Here is a 27730-nt window from a genome sequence, read left to right on the forward strand (position 1 = left end):
ATAATATAGCCTAAATCATTCATTATTTAGGCTCCCTGTCTGGCTCCTGACCTATTAAGAGTATTTATATGTTGTTTAATATGACATGTAGGCTATTTGAAATGATGTGCGCTTCTTACATTCACCTTTTCATGTTTATTCAAATACTTTTCATTCAAATCCATATGGTTTGGTTTCAATACTTCAAAACCAAATGGTAGGTCCAGGTAGTCACCAAAATAGATGGGTGTTGGTTAATTTGTGATTTTAATGAATGGAGCGAATTTGGAGTGGCAGTTTTTTTTCCTGTGAGGGAGGAGCGATTTTTAGCATAGCAGTTGGAAAGGACATGGAGCCATGTCCTTTCCAACCGCTCAACTCCGCTCACATGCTCTGCCATCCACCCTCCTCATGTCAATAGATCATGCATACTAACCTTCACACACAACACCCACCCCCAACACCAGCCAGTCACCCACACCATCCCCCTCCTTACTAATACTGTACATCCTTTTCTCAAATTTAGACTTCAAGCCTGCATGAACAATCAACTAAGCCTCCATAATACAAAGATAACTACAGTAGAAGTTGTAGCCTACTTGTAAACACATCAACTATGACAACAAGACATGGACCATGTTTATGCCTAGCTCCAGTATATTTATTTACTCATCATGGAGTCATGGAAAGACTTAGTAGATTTTAGTAAGATTTTAGAAGGTGACAGTTGATTTTAGAACGTTACACTAGTTCCTGGTGCTGAGCTTGATGTTGATGCCACTGTTGATGGGATCAGACTTTAGTCGTGTTAGCCTCTGTGGTAGTTAGTTAGCTAGCTAACGTAACCTAACGAAGCTAAGGTTGTCTTGCAAAGTTACAAATCACATAGCCAGATAGCAGCTGGCTAATTACATTGATATGCTTTGGAATGTCTAACCAGCGTATTATGAAAGCTAGCTAGCTAGATCTTGGTTTAGATAAACAAATGCAGTTAGCTGGCTAGCTAGCTGGTTAGCTACGTTACCCCAGCTTGACTTATTTTCTGCTGCGCTGATGTTGGCTGATCAGATGCCTTCCTCTTTGAAGTGAAGGGGAAAATTGATGGAATAGCATAACTTTTCAATGTTCGACGACATGGCAACCCCATCCATTGAGACTTGAGAGAAATCCTCTGACTACAAACACAGACATTTTGCACAAACACTCGTATTTGCGTGTAGTGAGGAAATGCACAAATGTTATGACACATATGATATGTTAATAACATTTTAATGGACATATATAGTGAAGTAGAGCAGCGGTGACATTTCCATTTAAAATGCCTTTATTTGTATGGCATGGTCAACGGAACAAATATTTTAAAACTCTAACTAGTTTTGGCAGCACGGCCTTCGTCAGGGTGTACAAAGTCTTCGTACTCCCTGATGAAGGTCATGCTGCCGAAAGGCGTCCAAGTTTTAAAATCCTTTATATATTTTGTTTGCACAGAAACACAATGCCATCTATTCACAATGTGAGAGAGACAGAAATGGCCTTGCATTGTGTAGATAATTCCAAGAGGGTGATCATTGGTGATTATACACTGCTCAAAAAAATTAAGGGAACACTTAAACAACACAATGTAACTCCAAGTCAATCACACTTCTGTGAAATCAAACTGTCCACTTAGGAAGCAACACTGATTGACAGTAAATGTCACATGCTGTTGTGCAAATGGAATAGACAACAGGTGGAAATTATAGGCAATTAACAAGATACCCCCAATAAAGAAGTGGTTCTGCAGGTGGTGACCACAGACCACTTCTCAGTTCCTATGCTTCCTGGCTGATGTTTTGGTCACTTTTGAATGCTGGCGGTGATTTCACTCTAGTGGTAGCATGAGACGGAGTCTACAACCCACACAAGTGGCTCAGGTAGTGCAGCTCATCCAGGATGGCACATCAATGCGAGCTGTGGCAAGAAGGTTTGCTGTGTCTGTCAGCGTAGTGTCCAGAGCATGGAGGCGCTACCAGGAGACAGGCCACTACACCAGGAGACGTGGAGGAGGCCGTAGAAGGGCAACAACCCAGCAGCAGGACCGCTACCTCCGCCTTTGTGCAAGGAGGAGCAGGAGGAGCACTGCCAGAGCCCTGCAAAATGACCTCCAGCAGGCCACAAATGTGCATGTGTCTGCTCAAACGGTCAGAAACAGACTCCATGAGGGTGGTATGAGGGCCCGACGTCCACAGGTGGGGGTTGTGCTTACAGCCCAACACCGTGCAGGACGTTTGGCATTTGCCAGAGAACACCAAGATTGGCAAATTCGCCACTGGTGCCCTGTGCTCTTCACAGATGAAAGCAGGTTCACACTGAGCACGTGACAGACGTGACAGAGTCTGGAGACACCGTGGAGAACGTTCTGCTGCCTGCAACATCCTCCAGCATGACCGGTTTGGAGGTGGGTCAGTCATGGTGTGGGGTGGCATTTCTTTGGGGGGCCGCACAGCCCTCCATGTGCTCGCCAGAGGTAGCCTGACTGCCATTAGGTACCGAGATGAGATCCTCAGACCCCTTGTGAGACCATATGCTGGTGCGGTTGGCCCTGGGTTCCTCCTAATGCAAGACAATGCTAGACCTCATGTGGCTGGAGTGTGTCAGCAGTTCCTGCAAGAGGAAGGCATTGATGCTATGGACTGGCCTGCCCGTTCCCCAGACCTGAATCCAATTGAGCACATCTGGGACATCATGTCTCGCTCCATCCACCAACGCCACGTTGCACCACAGACTGTCCAGGAGTTGGCGGATGCTTTAGTCCAGGTCTGGGAGGAGATCCCTCAGGAGACCATCCGCCACCTCATCAGGAGCATAGGGAGGTCTTACAGGCACGTGGAGGCCACACACACTACTGAGCCTCATTTTGACTTGTTTTAAGGACATTACATCGAAGTTGGATCAGCCTGTAGTGTGGTTTTCCACTTTAATTTTGAGGGTGACTCCAAATCCAGACCTCCATGGGTTGCTAAATTTGATTTGCATTGATAATTTTTGTGTGATTTTGTTGTCAGCACATTCAACTATGTAAAGAAAAAAGTATTTAATAAGATTATTTCATTCATTCAGATCTAGGATGTGTTGTTTAAGTGTTCCCTATATTTATTTGAGCAGTGTATTTGTATCTTTTGAATAGAAAAACATCCATTACACTTTTAAAAGACAAAGGCAAACCATAGAGAAACTGAGGGAGTTATTTAAAGTGAATATGAATAGGTATCAATATGTACAGTATGAGTGAAAAGCGTCACACTAGCCAGGGAGTGGCTTGATAGCGCTTCATAAGCACAGGCTGTGTGATGCTGCAAGTCTCTTTCTGCCCTGCACAATTAATCCACTCTCCCTGGCTCAATATAAAGCATCATCTTTGTGCTAACCTAATATTGGTAACAAGAAAGCTATAATAGCAGGATGATATTGTTATGCAAAGCCAACCTGGACTCAGGGGTAGAAAAAACATAGTAAAGGAAAATCCAGGATGTTCAACCCACTGGGCACAGACATCAGTTCAACGTCTAGTTTTGATTTACATTTGGTTGAGTTGTCTTACTAACATAAATTCAACATGAAATCAACAAAAAGTGTCACTATGTCATTGGATTTAGGTTCAAAGTTGGGTTAAAAAATAATAAAAAATCCCTTACGTTGATGACTTTTTCAAATCCAATCAGGTTTCCATGTTGATTCAACATCATGACTTTGAATTCATATGATATGTTACGAATTACAATTTGTATGATATGTTATGAATTCCAAGTCGTACAATATGTTACGAATTCCAATTTGTTGTGGCTAACATTAGCTAGGCTAGGGGTTAGGGGTTAAGGTTAGGGTTAGGGTTAGGAGTTAGGTTAAATGGTTAAGGTCAGGGTTAGGGGAAGGGTTAGCTAACATGCTTAGTAGTTGCAAAGTAGCAAAAACTGTGTAAGTAGTTGTAAAGTTGCTAATGAGCTAAAAAGCTAAAGTTGTCCGTGATGAAATTCAAACACGCAACCTTTGGGTTGCCAAACGTTCGCATTATACGCCCAACCATCCACCATGACCAACCACCCTACTTTCGTTTTTGCCTTAAGTAACCTTCTGTCTTATGTAACCATACCAAACGTAACATATCATACTAATTTCAGTGTCCTGGATTTTCATTTACTACAGTGCCTTCAGAAAGTATTGAAGTTGGATGGAAATTATCCAAACAAGATCTAGAAATTATGTTAAATATAATAATAAACTACATATATTAATCTGACTCCAATATTATGTGAATAAATGCAACAGGCCCTGTGCGTCTCTTGAGGATCTAGTCAAGGTAGCGAGTGTGACTATAATGAACATGTCTAACTTGCACCGTTATGCAATTATTAAGAGACTAGATACAAATAGCTAATCCTGGCGACCAATATTCTAGCATTAATTTATTGAGGCAAACAGATCAGGGATGTCAAGGTGGTACCCAAGCATATGCTATGTGTACAGTGTATATAACAACTACCAATAGACCAACTAAATTATACATTGAGGGAAAAAAGTACTTGATCCCCTGCTGATTTTGTATGTTTGCCCACTGACAAAGAAATGATCAGTCTATAATTTTAATGGTAGGTTTATTTGAACATTGAGAGACAGAATAACAAAACAAAAATCCAGAAAAACGCATGTCAAAATGTTATAAATTGATTTGCATTTTAATGAGGGAAATAAGTATTTGACCCCCTCTCAATCAGAAAGATTTCTGGCTCCCAGGTGTCTTTTATACAGGTAACGAGCGGAGATTAGGAGCACACTCTTAAAGGGAGTGTTCCTAATCTCAGTTTGTTACCTGTATAAAAGACACCTGTCCACAGAAACAATCAATCAATCAGATTCCAAACTCTCCACCATGGCCAAGACCAAAGAGCTCTCCAAGGATGTCAGGGACAATATTGTAGACCTACAGAAGGCTGGAATGGGCTACAAGACCATCGCCAAGCAGCTTGGTGAGAAGGTGACAACAGTTGGTGCGATTATTCGCAAATGGAAGAAACACAAAATAACTGTCAATCTCCCTCGGCCTGGGGCTCCATGCAAGATCTCACCTCGTGGAGTTGCAATGATCATGAGAACGGTGAGGAATCAGCCCAGAACTACACGGGAGGATCTTGTCAATGATCTCAAGGCAGCTAGGACCATAGTCACCAAGAAAACAATTGGTAACACACTAAGCCATGTTTGGAGGAGGAGGAATGCTGCCGATGACCCCAAGAACACCATCCCCACCATCAAACATGGAGTTGGAAACATTATGCTTTGGGGGTGTTTTTCTGCTAAGGGGACAGGACAACTTCATGTTTGACGGTGTCAACTTAATTGAAAATGGGTCGTGGATGGGTATTCCAGAATGACAATGACCCAAAACACATGGCCAAGGCAACAAAGGAGTGGCTCAAGAAGAAGCACATTAAGGTCCTGGAGTGGCCTAACCAGTCTCCAGACCTTAATCCCATAGAAAATCTGTGGAGGGAGCTGAAGGTTCGAGTTGCCAAACGTCAGGCTCGAAACCTTAATGACTTGGAGAAGATCTGCAAAGAGGAGTGGGACAAAATCCCTCCTGAGATGTGTGCAAACCTGGTGGCCAACTATTGATTGATTGCTTCTGTGGACAGGTGTCTTTTATACAGGTAACAAACTGAGATTAGGAGCACTCCCTTTAAGAGTGTGCTCCTAATCTCAGCTCGTTACCTGTATAAAAGACACCTGGGAGCCAGAAATCTTTCTGATTGAGAGGGGGTCAAATACTTATTTCCCTCATTAAAATGCAAATCAATTCATAACATTTTTGACATGCGTTCTTCTGGATTACTTTGTTGTTATTCTGTCTCTCACTGTTCAAATAAACCTACCATTAAAAATTATAGACTGATCATGTCTTTGTCAGTGGGCAAATGTACAAAATCAGCAGGGGATCAAATACTTTTTTCCCTCACTGTAAGCGTACAGTCAATCAAATAATTTACTCAATTCAACTAATAGAATGTATTAGTTACGAAATAATGAACACTCAAACAATGACAGTGTTAATGAAATACATGATACATTACAAAATGCTCATAGTAAATTACTCTCACCAATAGGCTAAACTTAACGTGGATATATATGTGTCTTCAGTTCAGAATAATCTCTAAGAGAAGAAAATATGTGTGTGATACCCCTTTTTCGTGATATCCAATTGGTAGTTACAATCTTGGTAGCTCCAACTCCCGTAAGGACTCAGGAGAGGTGAAGGTCGAGAGCCATGCGTCCTCCGAAACACGACCCTGCCAAGCTGCACTGCTTCTTGACACACTGCTCGCTTAACCCGGAAGCACCAATGTGTCGGCGTAAACACCATACAACTGGCGACCGAAGTCAGCGTGCATGAGCCCGGCCCGCCACAAGGAGTCACTAGAGTGCGATGGGACTAGGACATCCCGGCCGGCCAAACCCTCTATCACGTTTCAGGAAAAGACCCAGATGCAGATAGTGTCGAAGTAACAAAAGTTTATTACAAAAACAGGGGCAGGCAAATGAAAGGTCAAGGGCAGGCAGATGTCAGTAATCCAGGGTGGTGTGACAAGGTACAGAACAGCACTGCCTGGGATCGAACCCAGGACTGTAGTGACGCCTCAAGTACTGCAATGCAGTGCCTTAGACCGCTGCGCCACACGGGAGGCCCCCAGATTGTAACTCGATTTAAATGATAGGAGCACACCCCTGTGTCGCTCTTCTTTGAACTATACGCCATCCGACAAACAAAATAACAGTTTCCATGTAACAATAAATCCATAGCACTTACAGTACAATAAAACATCAACATTCGTAGCTCTTTATGGACTCTTGAAACAATCCAAACATGACAATTTCATTCACACATTAACATTCACGTAGTCGATTTCACGTATTCATCTGTCTTCACACCTCCTACGGTGTCTGTGCTCCCAGGGTTCTGTGGGAACGTCCCTCCCTGGAGAAAGCCACAGATAAGGTGTGTTTGACCCCTGTGATAGCTCACAGATGGTCAGCCATCCCAACATTTTCATAATTCGTAATTGAGTCATCACCCTGGGCCTCGGCGCCTGCAAGTCGAGTTTCACCTTCTCTAATTCTTCCACTACAGTTTTTGTTTCTCACAAAATGGCCTTAGAACCTTCACCATTGGTATGCTAATGTTGGGTGCTGTAAACTGAGATGCTAATATATTTAAGTTCAAATTGCTTGTGAAACCAGTTGCTTGAAAGTTGTTTTGATTTAACTTCAAAATGTTGGATATTTTATTTTCAAATATACTGTTTTTATGATGCAGCGATCTTTGATATATTTTATGTATATTTGACTAATTTGATAAAACCACATCTGAAGTCGCTATTGACTAATCCAATCAGATAAAATACAATTTTACACTCAATAAAATGTAAATTAATGTAAATTAATCTGTGATGTGTTGGTGTACCTTCAGTTCTGTGTTATGCTCTTACAAAGAAGAAAGGAGCATTCCTTTCTAGCTTGCTTACCTAAGGACATTTGCATGTCTAAAGATGAAGAAAATGCTACCCGCCAAAAGGAAATTTCTGAACTGATGCTACTAGGTCCATGAACTGCTGGTCTGAATATTGTCTACAGTGACTACAGTGCTGGCCATCCGGTTTTGAACACTTCTGTCTGATGCAGAATCAGATGTGTTCAAGGGAGTGTTATATAGGGCGACCCAGCCCCCAAAGTGACTCGTTACACTGTATGTAAGGATTCCTCTGTGTTGTGTTAGGAATTCAAGATTCTCAACAACCCCCTTGCCACACCTCTGTGACAATGGGGGTTGGTCTGTTGTCTTTACAGGTCTGCAGGTCTGATATCTGATTGGAGTTAAACTTTACAGTAATAATATTGGTCAACAACTCAGATTTTAAATCCAAACAACTCAGATGTTATAAAAGGGTCTTAGATTCATTGTCTCGTTCTCTTTATTGTTGCTGACCTGCGCTGGTGAGATACCTACACTCTTTCTTTCTCTCTCTGTAAAGACAACCATCCCACCTCAGACTGAACTTCCACGCGCTCATGCAACCTGTGCGGGAAAGGGGGCCATTCCTTCAGAACCTCAGTTCCTACGCCAGCAGGGCAAGGGCCAACGCCACCAACCCCACTAACCCAAATCCCAAACCCACTATACCCCCACCCCCTTCACCAGGCAACAACAATGAAGACTCAGACTCAGACCTTTCCACAGGCACCGCCCAACCCACCACCCAAGATGTCTCAGAAACAGCCCCCACCCCTGCCGGCCCCTCCAATCCCTTCGTTTCCACCACCCCCTCTAAACTCCTGGTCAAAGGGAAGCCGGTTTTGAGAGAGGCCATACAAACGGAAGACCCCCTCGCCTCACAACTCCAGTTCTTAGACGACGATGAACCAAACTGGACAAAAATTACCAAACGGAAAAGACCAGACAAACAACAGACCAATAAGAGACCAGACCAGAAGACCACCACAGAACCCAAACCTCGACGCCAACAAACACGACCCACCAAACACCCTTTCCCTTCCGCAAAACTGTCTCCCCCTCCCAGATCCCGCAACCCCCATCAGTCCACTACTTCCTCTGATCACTCCTCCCTGCCCCTTACTGTCCCTGATTCCCCACCCCCACCACCAAATGCCCATGACCCCCCTACCATACCCCCTACTGCCCCTGACTACTCCCCCTGCTCCTTAGCGACCCATATTCATCCCCCTTAGCCCACTCTACCCCTGATCCCACACAGCAGCAAGCCATCCAGCCTCAGTCCAGACCCGCCGGACCTTCCGAACCGCCTTCACCCCTCCCAGCATCCCCCAGTCTACAACCAAGTCAGTACAGGGGGCCACCAGGCAGTCAGTGGGGAGGCATGTCAAGACCTGTGAACAGCCAAGAACCACCCAACAACACAAATGACCTGCTAGAGGCCCTCATCCAAATCTGCAATGAAATTATCAGACCTGGACCCCCCCAATAAACCCTCATCATGACCCTGACAACACACTATGAACAGAAGGACTTTCCTCAGATGGCTGTTCATGGTAGCCTTCCCACTAGGGAATCCATCTATAGATGACACAAGGTACATACAGGGTACTGCCCTCACGTAGGTACTGAACACACCCATCAACTGTTTGTGAGTGCTCCGTGGCCAGGTGGGTCTGGGCCCTGTTTGCTCCCTCTGTCTTCCAGCCTCCTCCTCCAACACCAGCCCAGGCCGATGGACATACCCTCCACAACTCCCACCCCCCTGCTCCCTCTCCATCCCTTTCCCCCTTCCTGCATCTACACTTATCCCTCTCACAGAACCAAAACCAGACCAGTATCACCATTCATCACCACACCACAAGAGGGGCGGAGGAACGACAAAAGCTCTAGACCACGCCCGGAGCGGGCATGCCACAGGGGAGTACCATCACTGACCTCCGGGTCTTGTGCTTCCAGGTGTGTCGGCTCGCTCCTCAGGTTGTCCTTCCTCCCCTCTGCAGACCCAACCCCAGTCCCAGTCCCAGTTCCAGCATCAGACCCAGTCACAACACCAGAACACCGGAAGAGGCTCAGAGGAGGGGCCAAGCAACAGACATTCACCTGGAGCGAGCGGACCACAGGGGAGTGGCACAATTGACCTACGGTTCCCTTGTGTGTCTGCTTGCTCCTCAGGTTGTCCTTCCCCCCCTCTACAGATCCCAACCCATCATCAGCCCCAGTTCCCGGTTCCCGGTTCCCGGTTCCTGTTTTTTCCGAAGTCCCCAGTCCCAGCACCAGACCCAGCACCAGACCCAGCACCAAACCCAGGTTTCCAGCCCTGGTACCAGCATGATTTTCAACCCGGCCCCAACACCAACCCAGGTTTTCCTGGTCCCAGCCCCAGCCCCAACACCAGCACCAACCCTGGACACAGCACCGACCAACCACAACTACCACCTCCATCCAGCAACTGCCAGCCCAGACCCCACCGCTTCCCTAACACAAAGACACTAACACACCATCAACCACTCCACCAGACCAACCACGACTGACTGACTGACTAACTAATTGATGGACTGATTATTGCTATCTGTTTTTTTAATTGAAAGCATTTGTATATTTTTATTTGATTAGCTTAAGTTGGATTGAATACTTATTGTTTGTATTCTTTATTGTTTTGAATTTTAACCAAATTGATTGGAAATTTTAACTTGTAATGAATTTTGGAACAACCTAATAAATGCACCTGTCTTTCTCTCTCCACTCCAAGGACTCTTGGGGCACGGCCTTTCAGGCTTTAACACTCTCTCCCTCTCTGATCATGCTTAGAATAATACCTTGTAATGCTTGTTAATGCTTTGTATGTGATTTATGCATTGTATGTGATTTATGCTTTTATTTATTTTATTTATTGTATATGATTTATGTTGTGTATGTGATTTACAGTGCAAGATGTCATTGAATGTTCCTGAGTGGCCTAATTACAGTTTTGACTTAAATCGGTTTGACAATACATGAAAATGGCTGTGTAGCAATGATCAACAACCCACTTGACAGAGCTTGAAGAGTTTAAAAAAGAATCATGGGCAAATATTGTACAATCCAGGTGTGCAAAGCTCTTAGAGATTTACCCAAAAAGACTAACAGCTGTAAACACTGCCAAAAGTGATTCTAACATGTATTGACACAGGAGGTTGAATACTTATCTAATCAAGATATATTAGTGTTTTATTTTTCATTTATCTTCATTTGTATTTATTGTATTTTCTGTAGATCGTTGAAAAAAAAGACAATTAAATCCATTTTAATCCCAATTTGTAACACAACAAAATGTGGAAAAAGTCAAGGGGTGTGAATACTTTCTAAAAGTGCATTCGGATAGTATTCAGACCCCTAGACTTTTTTCCACATTTTGTTACGTTACAGCCTTATTCTAAAATGGATAAAACAAACAATACCCCATAATGACAAAGCGAAAACCGTTTTTTTGAAATTTTTGCAAATGTATTAAATGTAAAAAATAGAAATACCTTATTTACATAAGTATTCAGACCCTTTGCTATGAGACTCGAAATTGAGCTCAGGTGCATCCTGTTCCCATTGATTATCCTTGAGATGTTTCTACAACTTCATTGGAGTCCACCTGTGTTAAATTCAATTGATTTGACATGATTTGGAAAGGCACACACCTGTCCAAATAAGGTCCCACAGTTGACAGTGCATGACAGAGCAATAACCAAGCCATGAGGAATTGTCCGTAGAGCTCCGAGACAGTATTGTGTCGAGGCACAGATCTGGGGAAGGGTACCAAAAAATGTCTGCAGCATTGAAGGTCCCCGAGAACACAGTGGCCTCCATCATTCTTAAATGGAAGAAGTTTGGAACCACCAAGACTCTTCTTAGAGCTGGCCGCCCGGCCAAACTGAGCAATCGGGGGAGAAGGGCCTTAGTCAGGGAGGTGACCAAGAACCCAATGGTCACTCTGAGAGAGCTCCAGAGTTCCTCTGTGGAGATGGGAGAACATTCCAGAAGGACAACCATCTCTGCAGCACTCCAGCAATCAGGCCTTTATGGTAGAGTGGCCAGACGGAAGCCACTCCTCAGTAAAAGGCACATGACAACCCGCTTGGAGTTTGCCAAAATGCACCTAAAGACTCTCAAACCATGAGAAAAAATATTATCTGGACTGATGAAACCAAGATTCAATTCTTTGGCCTGAATGCCAAGCTTCACTTCTGGAGGAAACATGGCACCATCCCAACGGTGAAGCATGGTGGTGGCAGCATCATGCTGTGGGGATGTTTTTCAGTGGCAGGGACTGGGAGACTAGTCAGGATCAAGGGAAAGATGAACGGAGCAAAGTACAGAGAGATCCTTGATGAAAACCTGCTGCAGAGCGCTCAGGACCTCAGACTGGGGCGAAGGTTCACCTTCCAACAGGACAACGACCCTAAGCACACAGCCAAGAAAATGCAGGAGTGGCTTCGGGACAAGTCTCTGAATGTCCTTGAGTGGCCCAGCCAGAGCCCGGACTTGAACCCGATCTAACATTTCTGGAGAGACCTGAAAATAGCTGTGCAGCGACACTCCCCATCCAAGCTGACAGAGCTTGAGAGGATCTGCAGAGAAGAATGGGAGAACCTCCCCAAATACAGGTGTGCCAAGCTTGTAGCGTTATACCCAAGAAGACTCGAGGCTGTAATCACTGTCAAAGGTGCTTCAACAAAGTACTGAGTAAAAGGTCATATTTTTAAATTTGTAATTTTATACATTTGCAAAAATGTCTAAAAAACTGTTTTTGCTTTGTCACTATTGTGTGTAGATTGATGAGGGGAAAAACAATTTAATCAATTGTAGAATAAGGCTGTAACGTTACAAAATGAATACTTTCCGGATGAACTGTATGCCCTTGTATGTGAATTCATTCATTTTACAAAGTAATTAAATAGACATTTCTTGATAGCTTATTACCGTAACTCAACTATAGTCTCTTGCATATTTGTATGATCTTTATGGAGTCAGATAAACATTTGAATAGGCTAATTGCATAGTCTTATCACGGGTCGCATGTGAGGTAAATATAATATACACATATCAAATATCACCCCACTACAGTATTCATACCCCTTGACTTATTCCAGATTTTGTTGTTTTACAACCTGAATTCAAAATGGATTAAATATATTTGTTTTCTTACCCATCTACAAACAATACCCTATAATGACAAAGTGAAAACGAAATGTTTGCAAATTTCTTGAAAATGAAATACAGTAATATCTCATTTACATAAGTATTCACACCCCTGTGTCACCAGCGATTACAGCTGTGAGTCTTTTGGGGTAAGCCTCTAAGAGCTTTGCACACCTGGATTGCACAATATTTTCACATTATTATTTTAAAAATTCTTCAAGCTCTGTCAATTTGGTTGTTGATCATTGCTAGACAGCAGTGGCGGCTCCTGAAAAAATTCTCAGGAGGGGCAATTTTTCTGATGATTTAGGTGACCTACACACATTTAAAAAAAGATATGTCCAGCAACAACATGAAGACAGGGGCAGCATATAAGTCAATACCAGAAGCATTTATTGACTGATCTCAAAAGTGTTGGCTTACCAGGGTTGGTGGAGCCCTCAGTTTCATCTTTGCCTCGCAAAGCTAACTCAAACACTCCGCAAAACTTCACACACTGGATTAGCCGGCTGAGGATGTGGCGGTTCTTGCTAATGTCGTAGTAAATATATTTGTTATAGTGAATATGGAATATGATATGTTGAGTAAAATGTTGTGCTAAGATCTATTTAGGTCAGGAGCTGGTTATAAGTTATGTTCCTATCCAATAACAATGGACAAAAGGGTCCTATCTTGTCAGCCTTGTCAGCAGGTGGCCAAGGACAACACCCACGCCATAGGCCTCTCAGTTCTTCCAACTCACGAGTTCTTGCTCTGAGGACACACACACACAAACACACACACACACACACATCATCACTGTTAAACACACACACACACACACATCATCACTGTTAAACACACACACACACACACACACACACACAAAAATCCCCTCTCTTAGGCTGAACATTTGAAGACAGAGAACCCGACTCAGAGCCAATGCAACAGTGACAGTAGCCTGGAGGGGGACCTCGCCCAACTCATCAGGACCAATCAGAAGATCAGAACTACTAGATTGAACCTACTTCATTTATTGCATAAAATGTCTGCACACAATGTTTCGGGGCTCTCTTCAGATAATAATAATAATAATAATAATAATATGCCATTTAGCAGACGCTTTTATCCAAAGCGACTTACAGTCATGCGTGCATACATTTTTGTGTATGGGTGGTCCCGGGGATCGAACCCACTACCTTGGCGTTACAAGCACCATGCTCTACCAGCTGAGCTACAGAAAGTGGATACTCATGGATGCGCATTGCAATTGTAAAATGTCAACACAATTGGAGACACCACGTCATTTTTGGAGACATGTTATTGACAGTAAACTATTGTAGATGCGACTGCTAACTAAATAAAACATTTTAGCTGGCTAGCTAATCATCTTAGCTAAATGTGGGGCAAACAATTCAGTTATTTACCGTTAATTTGAGGGATTGGGGTGAAAGAAATCGAGTTACATAGTGATACTTTACGATATACTGTATTGACAATATCGCAATATTTTAGCGCTAGTTGGCTGTACCTGCACCAAAACACCATTATTGTTCCTTCATAGCTTGTTCTCAATCTTTTCACATTGGGAGCCAATTTGTTTTCAGCACTTTTATTTCCATGACTGATCAAAACTCGTTCTCATGGCTTTCTGATCCCTCTGCAACAGACATATGGTGCGCAATAAAATCACAGTATCGAATCGCAATACGTATAGAATCATGAGACTCGCAATGCTGATGCATATATCTTATCGTGAGGTTCCTGGCAATTCCCAGCCCAAGTTCATTTGCCACAACAAATCTCTTCGCTAGCAAACGCAATGTGTCTCCAGCAATGTTTACTTTTTTTGACGTTCTATGGCATCTCCACTTTCCAAGCATATATGACCACATGTAATATTTTGGTAAGTGATGCAAATAGTGAACTATGTAGGGCCAGGATGTAAAATATATGTAGCTGCAGCAATTTCTCTTATCTGATATGGTAAGTAATGGGGGCTTGATTTATAGCTCCCTAAGAGTTTGACGAACGGGTCCGTGAACGCGATTGCAGATATCTTTACCTCTGAATAAACTGCCTTATATTATACAATTATCCACCTTGTCCAAAAGTCTCTACTTTTTCTCCGTTCTCCAGTAAACTTGTTTTATCAACAATAGTAAGGTTCAATGACACAGAAAGCAGTTCAATGTCGGGGTACAGTCGCTCTCTTACCAGGATCGCGGTCCGCTCTGACCAGGGTGAAGGTGGCCGGCTCCACCTCTCTGCCAGCAGCGTTTTCATTATTTAGTCCGTTCGTAAGCGGGTATGTACACGATCAACAAGATCAGTCCAAAACCGAAGATCAGTCCAAAGCAGAATGTTTGCAGAATGTTTGTAAACTAAGTCTACAAATTAAAAACATAAAATAACGCCACACTGCAGGTCGCAACATAGACGCTGATAGCCGCCATTGTCTTAGTTACGTTCAACGTTACGTCACGTATGACGAAAGCGCGTAAGTGCATGCACACAGACACCCATAGAGAATGTATTGAAAGCTTTGAAATGTGAAAAAATAGATTTTACATGACAGGCTATGAGAGACTTCTGGGCGATTTTCAACCTGACTGAAATCGCCCAAAAAAGCGGCGGGGGCCATTTGAAGCACGACTTTAGCCTGATTTGACATTTAGTGGCTGGCAGATCAGACGTGAACACTGATAACTGCTGTTGCCGTGATATAATTTTTTATAAATTTATAAAAAAAAATTATATTTTTTTTAATTTTTTTTTTTAATAATTGATTAGAAAAAAAATCCCTTCCTTTTCCCGTTTGGCAGTGCGTCGCCCATATCGCCCTATTGAACAAGCCGTCCCTGCTAGACAGCCATTTTCTTGCCATAGATTTTCAATCCGATTTAAGTCAAAACTGTAACTAGGCCACTCAGGAACATTCAATGACGTCTTTATAAGCAACTTCAGTCTATATTTGGCCTTGTGTTTTAGGTTATTGTCCTGCTGAATGGTGAATTTGTCTCCCAGTGTCTGTTGGAAAGCAGACTGAACCAGGCTTTCCTCTAGGAGTTTGCCTGTGCTTAGCTCTATTCCGTTTAAAAAATAAATAAATCCCTAGTCCTTGCCAATGACCAGCATACCCATAACATGATGCAGCCATGACCACCATGCTTGAAAATATGAAGAGTGGTACTCAGTGATGTGTTGTGTTGGATTTGCCTAAAATATAACACATTGTATTCAGAACATAAGTTAATTTCTTTGCCACATTTCTTGCAGTTTTACTTTAGTGCCTTATTGCAAACAGGATGCATGTTCTGGAATATTTTCTTCTGTACAAGCTTCCTTCTTTTCACTCTGTCATTTAGGCTAGTATTGTGGAATAACTACAATGCTGTTGATCCATCCTCAGTTTTCTACTATCACAGCCATTCAACTCTGTAACTGTTTTAAAGTCACCATGGTGAAATCCCTGAGCGGTTTCCTTCCTTTCCGGCAACTACCAATAGGTGCTCTTCTTTGGGAGGCATTGGAAAACCTCCCAGGTCTTTGTGGTTGAATCTGTGTTTAAAATTCACTGCTCGACTGAGGGACCTTACAGATAATTATATGTGTGAGGTACAGAGATGAGGTAGTCATTCAAAAATCATGTTAAGCACTATTATTGCACCCAGTGAGTCCATGCATCTTATTATTTGACTTGTTAAGTACATTTTTACTCCTGAACTTATTTAGGCTTGCCATAACAAAGTGGTTGAATACTTATTGTCTCAAGACATTTCAGCTTTTCATTTTTAATGAATTTGTAAATAATTATAAAAAACATCATTCCACTTTGAAATAATGGGTGAAAAAGTCAAGGGGTGTGGATACTTTCTGAAGTATCCACACCCCTTGAAGTATCCACACCCCTTGAAGTATCCACACCCCTATGAGACCAGGCTGGCAAAGCACGACCATTTCTCTAGACAATTTTTCTGTAGGTCGGAATGAAAACAACTTGACCCAGTTCAACATCTTTCTATCAAAAGTACTCAATGTACTGTACCTCTTTCTAGGTAGATAAAATAGACTCAAGTTTTATTGTTGTATCCAAAGAATTGTAAATATTTTAAAAGATTGACATACAGTACTTTGCAGAGGACTAATATGCTCTTTTAAAAATATGCTTTTTGATCCTATATAGTAAGTACCGGTATATGTAACTGCTTTCCTAAGAACGTCATCACAAAGGATTCAACATACACACTTATTTAGTATGTCTTCTTATCAAGGTTCTGTTGAACTGGTGAGTTCAAAAGCAAACAAACTCCATGCCTAGAGAAGGTAAAGGGAAAGAGCGAGTTAGAGAAAGCGAGAGTGAAAGAGAGGGGGGGGAGAGAGAGAGAGAGAGAGAGAGAGAGGGAGAGGGCAAGATAGAGAAAGAGAGCAAGGTCGAGAGTGAGAGAGGAGAGAGAAAGCAAGCAAGATCAAGAGCGAGGGTAGAGGAGCGAGAGGAAGGGAGGCCCTGTTTAAATTTGTCAGCCGAGCTGGTTTACTAGCGAGGGTTTATTGATTGTGGACTAATTGATGACTGACATAGGTTATAAAACATGCCACGGTGCTGCCTTGGAAGAGGGGCGTCTCTACTGTGCAGGCATGCTGCTGGTGTGATTGATCTCCTATAGTCACATGCTACAACCATTACAAGCCTAACCCGGAAAAACATAACAACACCATTGATAAAAAAAACAAAATAAAACAAGTAACAACAAATTACTGGTTTGTTGAGTGAACCAAGCAGGAATATACAGTATATATAGATTGTTTTAATGAAATCAAGATTGGTATCCCTTGGTAACGCTTTGTCATAAACCTTTGCCATAACACAGACACTGTGCACATTTTCTCTAAACCTTGAAGCTCAAAAACAAAATAAGCATTTCCAGACAGACATGGTTTTGTGTTACAGATAAAAGGATGTCCTTGTGCTGTGAATACTAGTGAAAAAATGCTCCTCATTCTTATCCTGCTCTGATACAGTGGGGGAAAAAAAGTATTTAGTCAGCCACCAATTGTGCAAGTTCTCCCACTTAAAAAGATGAGAGTGGCCTGTAATTTTCATCATAGGTACACGTCAACTATGACAGACTAAATGAGAATTTTTTTCTCCAGAAAATCACATTGTAGGATTCTTAATGAATTTATTTGCAAATTATGGTGGAAAATAAGTATTTGGTCAATAACAAAAGTTTCTCAATACTTCGTTATATACCCTTTGTTGGCAATGACACAGGTCAAACGTTTTCTGTAAGTCTTCACAAGGTTTTCACACACTGTTGCTGGTATTTTGGCCCATTCCTCCATGCAGATCTCCTCTAGAGCAGTGATGTTTTGGGGCTGTCGCTGGGCAACACGGACTTTCAACTCCCTCCAAAGATTTTCTATGGGGTTGAGATCTGGAGACTGGCTAGGCCACTCCAGGACCTTGAAATGCTTCTTACGAAGCCACTCCTTCGTTGCCCGGGCGGTGTGTTTGGGATCATTGTCATGCTGAAAGACCCAGCCACGTTTCATCTTCAATGCCCTTGCTGATGGAAGGAGGTTTTCACTCAAAATCTCACGATACATGGCCCCATTCATTCTTTCCTTTACACGGATCAGTCGTCCTGGTCCCTTTGCAGAAAAACAGCCCCAAAGCATGATGTTTCCACCCCCATGCTTCACAGTAGGTATGGTGTTCTTTGGATGCAACTCAGCATTCTTTGTCCTCCAAACACGACAAGTTGAGTTTTTACCAAAAAGTTATATTTTGGTTTCATCTGACCATATGACATTCTCCCAATCCTCTTCTGGATCATCCAAATGCACTCTAGCAAACTTCAGACGGGCCTGGACATGTGCTGGCTTAAGCAGGGGGACACGTCTGGCACTGCAGGATTTGAGTCCCTAGCGGTGTAGTGTGTTACTGATGGTAGGCTTTGTTACTTTGGTCTTAGTTCTCTGCAGGTCATTCACTAGGTCCCCCCGTGTGGTTCTGGGATTTTTGCTCACCGTTCTTGTGATCATTTTGACCCCACGGGGTGAGATCTTGCGTGGAGCCCCAGATCGAGGGAGATTATCAGTGGTCTTGTATGTCTTCCATTTCCTAATAATTGCTCCCACAGTTGATTTCTTCAAACCAAGCTGCTTACCTATTGCAGATTCAGTCTTCCCAGCCTGGTGCAGGTCTACAATTTTGTTTCTGGTGTCCTTTGACAGCTCTTTGGTCTTGGCCATAGTGGAGTTTGGAGTGTGACTGTTTGAGGTTGTGGACAGGTGTCTTTTATACTGATAACAAGTTCAAACAGGTGCCATTAATACAGGTAACGAGTGGAGGACAGAGGAGCCTCTTAAAGAAGAAGTTACAGGTCTGTGAGAGCCATAAATCTTGCTTGTTTGTAGGTGACCATATACTTATTTTCCACCATAATTTGCAAATAAATTCATTAAAAATCCTACAATGTGATTATCTGGGTTTTTCTTTCTCAATTTGTCTGTCATAGTTGACGTGTACCTATGATGAAGATTACAGGCCTCTCTCTTTTTAAGTGGGAGAACTTGCACAATTGGTGGCTGACTAAATATTTTAATAAATACTGGGGTAAACCATTAAATCTCCAGGCAGAACACTCCACGTGTGATTCATCTTGTATGGAGAAACTGAACTATGATCGCTCGCTGCACCCTATTCTTGTCTGTGAAGAATAGCTCAGTAGGCAGCTGCCTGTGTGTGTTTGTGAGAATGTGATTGATATAAATAGATGTGAATGCCTGATGAGGGGAATAGAATAGGATGGAGAAGAACAGAACGCACTTGACTCTCTCAACTAGGGGTTTTCTTTGCAATAAGGGTAAATGAAAGACATTCGTCTATGGACGTCGAGCCACAAAGGTATTGAGATTAAATGGAATGAGATTGGAATTGGAATCATTAAAGCGATGTCAAGCAGAAATCCATTCTCAGATATTATGCCTTTCTTTAATGGCTAATAATTGCTGAGTCACAGGCTGTGCAATGAAGAAGCACTATCTCTCCAGAGTCCAAGTGAAACATAGTCTACTCTACACTACAGTATAACGTGTAGGAGTGAGGAGGAGGATGAGATTGGGAGAATCTCAATTGCATACTCCTCGTTTCCTCTCTCCTCCTTCTCAAAACCCATTGGAGGAGAAGGTCAGAAGGGAGGGACCTATGGCTCTCTCATCCAATGGGTTTTAAGAAGGAGGCGAGGAGAGAGGATGCGAGGAGTATGCAATTGAGATCCTCCCATTATGCTGTGTCATCAGCTTCAGCGTTGATGTCATAACTGAGTGACTGACAGCCTCCTACAAGCAGAGAGAACAGACAGTTCCAGAACACTTCCACCCCAGCAGACAGACGTGGTCACATGACTCCCTGTTTGTGAACATCCCTGGGGTGCCCCTGTCTGTGCTGTGTTACAGTACACTATGTGCAGTGTGACAGTACACTGGCAAATTGAGTCAATTGTAATCAGGGTCTGCTCAAACACCTCCAAATCTATTCTGCAACATCCAGGCCCTCCGGTTAGAGAAGCTGAGAAAATAGCTAGGAAAAAATTACAAAGTCAGGGGGAATTAGAGCTTCTCATAGTACGCTACCGTACTAGAGACAATAATTAACCCTTTACACTCATGGGAATTGGCCTATATGGATAGGGCTAAATTAAAATGTTTCTTACAGAAGAAATGTGAAATGCATAACCATGGTAGGAATTGAAAGGGAACAGTTTGAAGATTATGAGAAAATTATTAGACCAAAGGTGAGGACACAACGGTTCACCTAACACAAGACTGAATCCAAACATTACACTGTTGATTTTATGTGCATTTTACATTTACTGTACTTTTCGCCACATTTGTTGAATACGAAATCAGAAAGTACTCTGGATACATTCAGTAACATGATAAGAATATTCCTGGAAAATATGTGGTAGGTGCGACACAGGACAAAAATGACAAGGGTTTGAGTGAGAGGACTAACTGGTGTCTCCAAGTGGCCACACACCTCTCCATAGTGTGCACAATTCCTTAGTCATTTCAATGCACTTTTATGACTCAAGGAAAGAGCCTTCAAATATAAGGTGCTTTTTTTTAGCTCTCCTAGCTGTGTTGTTTAGGAACTAGAGCAATTACACTTGTAGTTGTTTTATTTGGAACAAAACCCTGCATCCCCACCATCACACAATTACTGTTGCTGTTTACGCAATCCAAAAACAGTCCATTGTAAATCGCAATCTGGATCAGGAGGGCATCATTTGAAAGCCTGTTCTATTGCCAACATGAGCTAAGTTATAAAATAAGATATTACAGTGTTAGGCTTTCACAAGCAGATCATAATTTTGGTGTGCATAGAATGAAGTCATGAGTGCATTCAGGTCTGTGTGCCGCGGCTAATTTTCTTCATAATAGACAAACATAGGCTTATTCTATTCAGAACAATCTAGGGTATGACGCCATGTCATCTTGTAACTGTACATCAAACATAATGATCATAAACGTTGACGCTGTACACTGAGTATACCAAACATTAGGAACACCTTCCTAATATTGAGTTGCACCTACCCCTTTTGCCCTCAGAACAGCCTCAATTAGTAGGGGCATGGACTCTACAAGGTGTCGAAAGCGATCCACAGGGATGCTGGCCCATGTTGACTCCAATGCTTCCCACAGTTGTGTCAAGTTGGCTGGATGTCCTTTGGTTGGTGGACCATTCTTGATACACACAGGAAACTGTTGAGCGTGAAAAACCAAGCAGCGCTGCTGTTCTTGACACAAACTGGTGCGCCTGGCACCTACTACCATGCCCAGTTCAAAGGAACTTAAATATTTTGTCTTGCCCATTCACCCTCTAAATAGCACACATACACAATATATGTCTCAATTGTCTCAAGGCTTAAAAATCCTTCTTTAACCTTTCTCCTCCCCTTCATCTACACTGATTGAAGTGGATTTAACAAGTGACATCAATAATGGATCATAGTTTTCACCTGGATTCACCTGGTCAGTCTATGTCAGTCTATGTAATGTTTTGTACACTCAGTGTATATGACATGAGTTTTATGATATGGAAATGTGAGTGTACATTTGGACGCACGGTTGTTTGGCTTGCTTGTATGACATCAAAGTGGTATTTTTTATAATCCTCAACGTCTCATCTTTCAAAATGTATCCTCTTAATTTACAGCATTTCCCTCAATCATACAACCAACAATTTGCAAAAGTTGCTCAATTAGTGGGAGGGATGGGGGCGACTTCTTGTCGTGCAAGTTGTTCATGTTCAGAACGGCTGTCAGTCAAAATCCATAAAGCGCTGTGAAGCACAGAGCCAGAGCTCTGGCATCATTTATAGCATGTTACTGTACAGCCAAATCCGCCATTTTCAACCAGTATACGGGGTACGAGTGTAAAGGGCTACCATGTTTATAAAATGCACTCAATTCAAGGTGTAATGATCAATAAAATCCCTCAAAACACACTAATCTTTGCAATAGCATGCATGACTAAAGAAGGGAGAGCATTCCTGAATGAAAATGTATTAAATCCATTATGAGTAATTGGGCTTTTAATAGTGATAATTAAGGCTGCTTGTTCTTCTGGAATTCTACAATGACTTGCCAGTGCCTGAGTTTCCTTACAGTATAACAATGAGCCTGCTATTTCCATAGATAAAGTAGGCTACTGTAAAAGCATAGTATTGAGTATTGGTATTCAAGTCCGTATTCATAAAACTTCTCAGAGTAGGACTGCTGATCTAGGATCTGTTTTGTCTTTTAGATAATAATGAATAAGATTACATTACATGGACAGTGGATACCTGATCCTAGATCAGCACTCCTACTCTGCGAGGCTTTATGAATACGAGCCCTGGTCCATAAATAATGTTGTGGGAGAGAAATAACCGTGTTCATTCTCCACTCATGACAGATATTAGCATTTGCAGTACTGTGTTTAGGATTTGCAGCAGATGTGAAATAGCCTAGATTAATAAAAATACACCCATTGACGGTGATACAAAGATTATTATGCTAATTATAGAATATGATGCTCTCTGTTTGGTATTTGGAATTCATGAGTTTCCTGAACAAGGTTTTCCTTCACAGCACCGCTGTAATTCAGACACATACTGATTCTAAACCACAACACTGATACCATGGCTATAAACTCACAGACACATCCAAATTATTTACTATGAGCTTTTCCACATTTCAAGACAGATGTATGCAAAACAAACAAATGGATCACTCTTCCTTGCAGTTTCTATGTTCTGCAATCTATACATCCTATGTCAAGGCTATTAAGTTAAGCAGAGTGAATTTGAGAGATATCTTGTGTAGATAATACTCATATGGGCAATAGTGTAATTTCTCTCTGGACAGATTGAACTAGTAGGAGTGCAGAATGGATCTAACAGCCCAACATCTATGAACTATTTCCAATATGAATCCCCACAGCTGAGTTCTGCATTGACAAACACATTTTGAAAGCTTGTGTACTGCTACACCTGTTTTAATCAGAAGCGACTTCTCTGAAAGGATTACAAGTTAGACTGCTTTTCTAAATGGATTTTCCATCAGAATACTATCAGACTGTCAAGGTCTATATAGGTCACTTATGTACAGCCTAGAGAGAGTGAGAGAGACAGAGACAGAGAGAGACGAGAGAGAGAGAGAGAGAGAGAGAGAGAGAGAGAGAGAGAGAGAGAGGGGAGAGAGAGAGAGAGAGAGAGAGAGAGAGAGTCATTTGAATCCTAAGGTGCAGCTCTACTCAGTAGTGAAACTTGGTGTCCCTGCCACTAAATATAAAAATGCATGCATCAGTATATCTATGTATATTTCAGGCGACATTTACGAATAATGGTTCATGGATTTACTTGTCAATTGTAATTGAAATTATTTATGCCACTGTGGTCTATTCCTGAACCCCAGCAGGGAGAGACTTTTATGGCAACCATATTTCGATAAGATCAGCTCTGGCACAAAAATCTTTGTGATCTAATCATTCCCGGCTTGTTTGTTCATGGATAAGGTTGAGCACTCACTGGCCACAACATACAGTGAATCAATTCAGACAATCTCTTGTTCCCTGGTAAAATGCAATAGATGGGAACTTTAAAGTGGATTATTAAGGCTTAACAGGGTTTAGCGCAGCCTATCTTCGATAGGAATCTAGAATCAGACAGACAGCATGCCGAGACGGGCACATTTATTGCGTTGCCCCAGTGTCCACAGAGCACAATCACAGCAACAGATAAAAGTAACTGGGTTCCTGTGGGAGATCCACGGCACTGAAGAACAAACAGCCTTGTGGACTCCATGGGAAACATTTGGTTATATCCGAATGACCCAATATATGGTCATTTTAAACACACACTGCAAATGGTGGATTAAATGTCCCACAACAAACACCTGTCCCCATACGTAAAACTAAACTCTGGAGATTTCCAGAAATGGTTGGTGGATGATTCTACTTTGAAGGAATATTTGATGAGGGTGACACTGCTCCTATTTCATTCCAGCAACGGCCAATCCGCTGCGAAGCTTCAGTTTAAAATTTATAGAACGAAAAACACACACATCGCTACAACAATGCCCAATTAAATGATGAAAGTCTCCCAATTTATTTTGTATGCTTGGCTCTGTAATCCCCAAAGAAGTATCTGTTGTATTATAATTGGTTCCAAAGCACCCATTCCAAACACATCAACACTGTGGCATCTCTGCTTTGAAGACAGCTGCAAAGTAAGATAAGTAGAAAGTGTTACCGCGCAAGCAAAAACATGATTTATTATGTGTCTCAAAATATAGAGACCGGTGAGCCTACCTGGTGCCTCAGAGTGCTACTTGAAAAGATGAATAGTGTGATTGGAGCTATTCACAGACTCGGCTGCAACGGAATGAGCAATAAGGACAAAGAGACACGGAGCACGAGGATGCATGTGTGTGGCATGATGAGCAACCAAACCACACTGGAGTTTAGCAGCTCTTCCCATGAACACATTACACAAATGATGGAGAAGAAACACTAGTTTGTAGTTTCACAAATCCTAGTTTTGCTGTTAACTATTGCTGTTGAAGCTGATGTTACATATTTCACTATGCACAATGAACAGACACCTTTCACTTACTCCATCCTTGGAATTGTACCCTCTAATGAGTCAATGGCAATTAGCAAACGCCAGCCATATAGAGACGACCTGGCAGCATTGTTTTGATGGGATTTCTTTCAATTAGCATGCTAATATTGACAGTTATATTCCCTTGCTCTGATTGTCTACTGCTACCATAAGTCATTAAAATGTTCTGAAGGAGCAGATGACAATAGTAACACATTATACAGGTAGTTGTCTGTATGAAGGAGTGAAAAATGAATAAACTGTCTAGTTGCTTTTGCTGATGCCAGAGGGCAAAAAAAAAGTAATAATCAGGAGAGTGTAAGACCAAAAACAAACAGCACAGTCAACGGTCCACAAAAAAGTTACAGTAGCCTATCTGGGACATAAATCACTTTGAAAACCTGGCTTAATTGTAAAATAACTATGTTTTTCTTTTTACCTGGCTTCATACACAAATTTAAGGAAGAAAAATAAATATATTGCTGTGTGTAGAGTAGAGGTCATTTCCTCTCTCTGTGAGCTATACCCTTCTGTGTGATTAAGCTCTATGCTGCCATGGCAGGTCTGCTCGCTTTTATTACTCCTCAAATGTCACAAGTGGACTGGCATTTAGGTTCATTAACAGGATTTTGGCAAGAGGAGAAATAATGGAGCATTCTGCCATGAGAGTCCACCCTCTCACCCCCATGTAGCTTCCCTAACCAAGAACAAGGGAATACTGGCAATGTTTAAATAAGTTAGCCTTTTCAACACTCCTCCATCACAATGTACAATTATTCAGGGTAGCAACCAGCAGATAGAGGAATCATTCCCCAGAGAGAAAAAAACAAAATCTAAAATACAGTAATTTGCAAGGTGTCTCAGGTTGAAGCAATGGACTTTGACCGCTTGACCGATCATCTCTACTTTTCTGTGAGGATTCCTCAAGTCCTCAAAGAGAATAATATGTGGTAACTGTCTATTTTTTAGTCACCTATGTAAAAGATAGGATATAAAAAATTATACCGATTGGTCAGTATAAAGGAGAGAATGTGGAGGGATAGAATAACATTGTACCTTCTGGATGTCTGAGGTGAGTTGGAGCAGTGAGGGAGAGGCAGTGGAGCGCAGGGTCTCCGTCCCCCTGACAGGACTGTGGAGGCTGACGTAGGCTACAACCCTGCTCTGCAGCACCACCCGGTTCTCCTGCAACAACACAACACAACATGCTGATTCAGCTCTGGAATACAATACAATACATCACTAGGATCTGTGCAGCATCTGAATCCTCATCAAGGTCTTCACATTTCCTAGGAAAATCAAGGCCGTGAATGTGTACAGAATAGCAAATGACAAACTAATTGTTTTGATACACATTATGTCTGACATTGGTCCCCTTCCGGATAAACTGTACATTGAAGCAAACAGGAAATAGCACATCATAGCCTACACATTGGTTGAGATGGTACTCCACAGAATTATTATAGAAAACGCCTGTGGCAACGTTTTTCTAGTAATCTTGCTATATCTAGTACTTGACTTTGAATTTTAAACTCAATAGTCCTCATTGCACTCTGAGACATACTAACTGCCAGGATAATGTTATTAATGCTTGGCTGCAGCTACTGCCTTCCAATCTTTCCCTTAGAATCTCCAACATGGTTTGTTGAAGACGTATGAGAGTCAAGAGCTGTTTTTGTGTTATTTTTTTTATTTTCCATTGCTTGAAGCCTTAAGGGCTGACAGAAAGCCCTGTTTTTCTCTTGTGGTGCAGAGCTGAAGTGAACACAGTGTGAGTAAATACAGTACCTTTGACCTCCTATTAAACCAGATAATGTTGCTTCACCAGGGAAAAACACATACAGCACTTCTTTGGTACACACTGATCCACATGTGTATAAAGTACATAAACACACTGATACACATGTATAGAGTACATAAACACACTGAAACACATGTGTATACAGTACTTTTAGCAGGTACAGTATATAAGCGCTATAGGGTAATTCCATGCTAAGACTCGGGTTCACACAGAGGAGGGACAAGGGATTCATGCAGGTTTACCTCTCCCCACTCAAAGGAGCCGATGTTGCCGAGCGCTGATCCCCCCCATGAGCAGAAGACAGTGGTGCGGTCGGGCTCCAAGCCTCTCCGGGCCTGCTTGGTCACCGAGGTGATGATCTGAGTCATCATGGCAGAGCCGCCGCGCCAATCAGCTGCTGTCCCTTTATGCCAGCTGTCATGGCGACTGCCCACCAGCACGTATCGATCTGTGCACAGACAGAGGAGAGGGACACACCCAGAGGACAGAACACACACACACACACAAGGGTTGAGACTCTGTCTGACTGTCTGTTTAGCAAAGACAAAAACTTGTGTGTGTGAATAAAAGAGATTGCTCGCGGCAAGGTTTTACACAAAGAGGAGTTGTTGTTGTAATGGAGTTCTTTATTTGGACTTGATTTAGTTTGAGAGGCAGAAGAGGTTTGAAAAACAACTAAAATGTTTCCAGGATCTTGTGTAGGAGAGCTAGCAAGATATAGTCTATTATATCCTTCTTGGGTAAGAAGAGTGTAGTCATAGTCAATCAATCAATAATATAATAATACTTTTAGCAAAAATGTTTATTTTTAATTCACAATCTGTAGAAGCAATGAGAATAGAAAGGTTCAGAACTTTTGTAAAACATCACAGTACGGTTGAAATATATATGGCAAATAGAAATCCTATATGGATGGTGTTAAGAGATAGATGGGAGGTATTGAATAGAGTTGAAGGATGGGACTAATAACAAATAACAACAAATAATAACAAAGATAGCTAATAATGTAAGCATACTGTGTCCATAATAAGTATATAGGTTGTATGTTGGGAGCTTTTGGGAAAGAGCACAGTTAGAAAGATATGGCATTTAGAAGCAAACCGGA

The 27730-nt window shown here is 42.1% G+C and overlaps 1 protein-coding gene across 1 annotated transcript in view; it reads right to left on the bottom strand.

Annotated features, from left to right (window-relative positions):
• The window catches only part of LOC121533381 (inactive N-acetylated-alpha-linked acidic dipeptidase-like protein 2), a 199904-nt gene that overhangs the window by 64287 nt on the left and 107887 nt on the right, over positions 1-27730 (bottom strand). The window contains exons 7-8 of the mRNA XM_041839270.1: positions 26868-27073; positions 25881-26009 (exon numbers count right to left, since the gene is read on the bottom strand). Of these exons, the coding sequence (XP_041695204.1) occupies positions 25881-26009; positions 26868-27073 (335 nt within the window). The remainder of the gene's footprint in view (positions 1-25880; positions 26010-26867; positions 27074-27730) is intronic.

Source organism: Coregonus clupeaformis, chromosome 20 (assembly GCF_020615455.1).
Source record: "Coregonus clupeaformis isolate EN_2021a chromosome 20, ASM2061545v1, whole genome shotgun sequence".
Classification (NCBI taxonomy): Eukaryota; Metazoa; Chordata; class Actinopteri; order Salmoniformes; family Salmonidae; genus Coregonus; species Coregonus clupeaformis.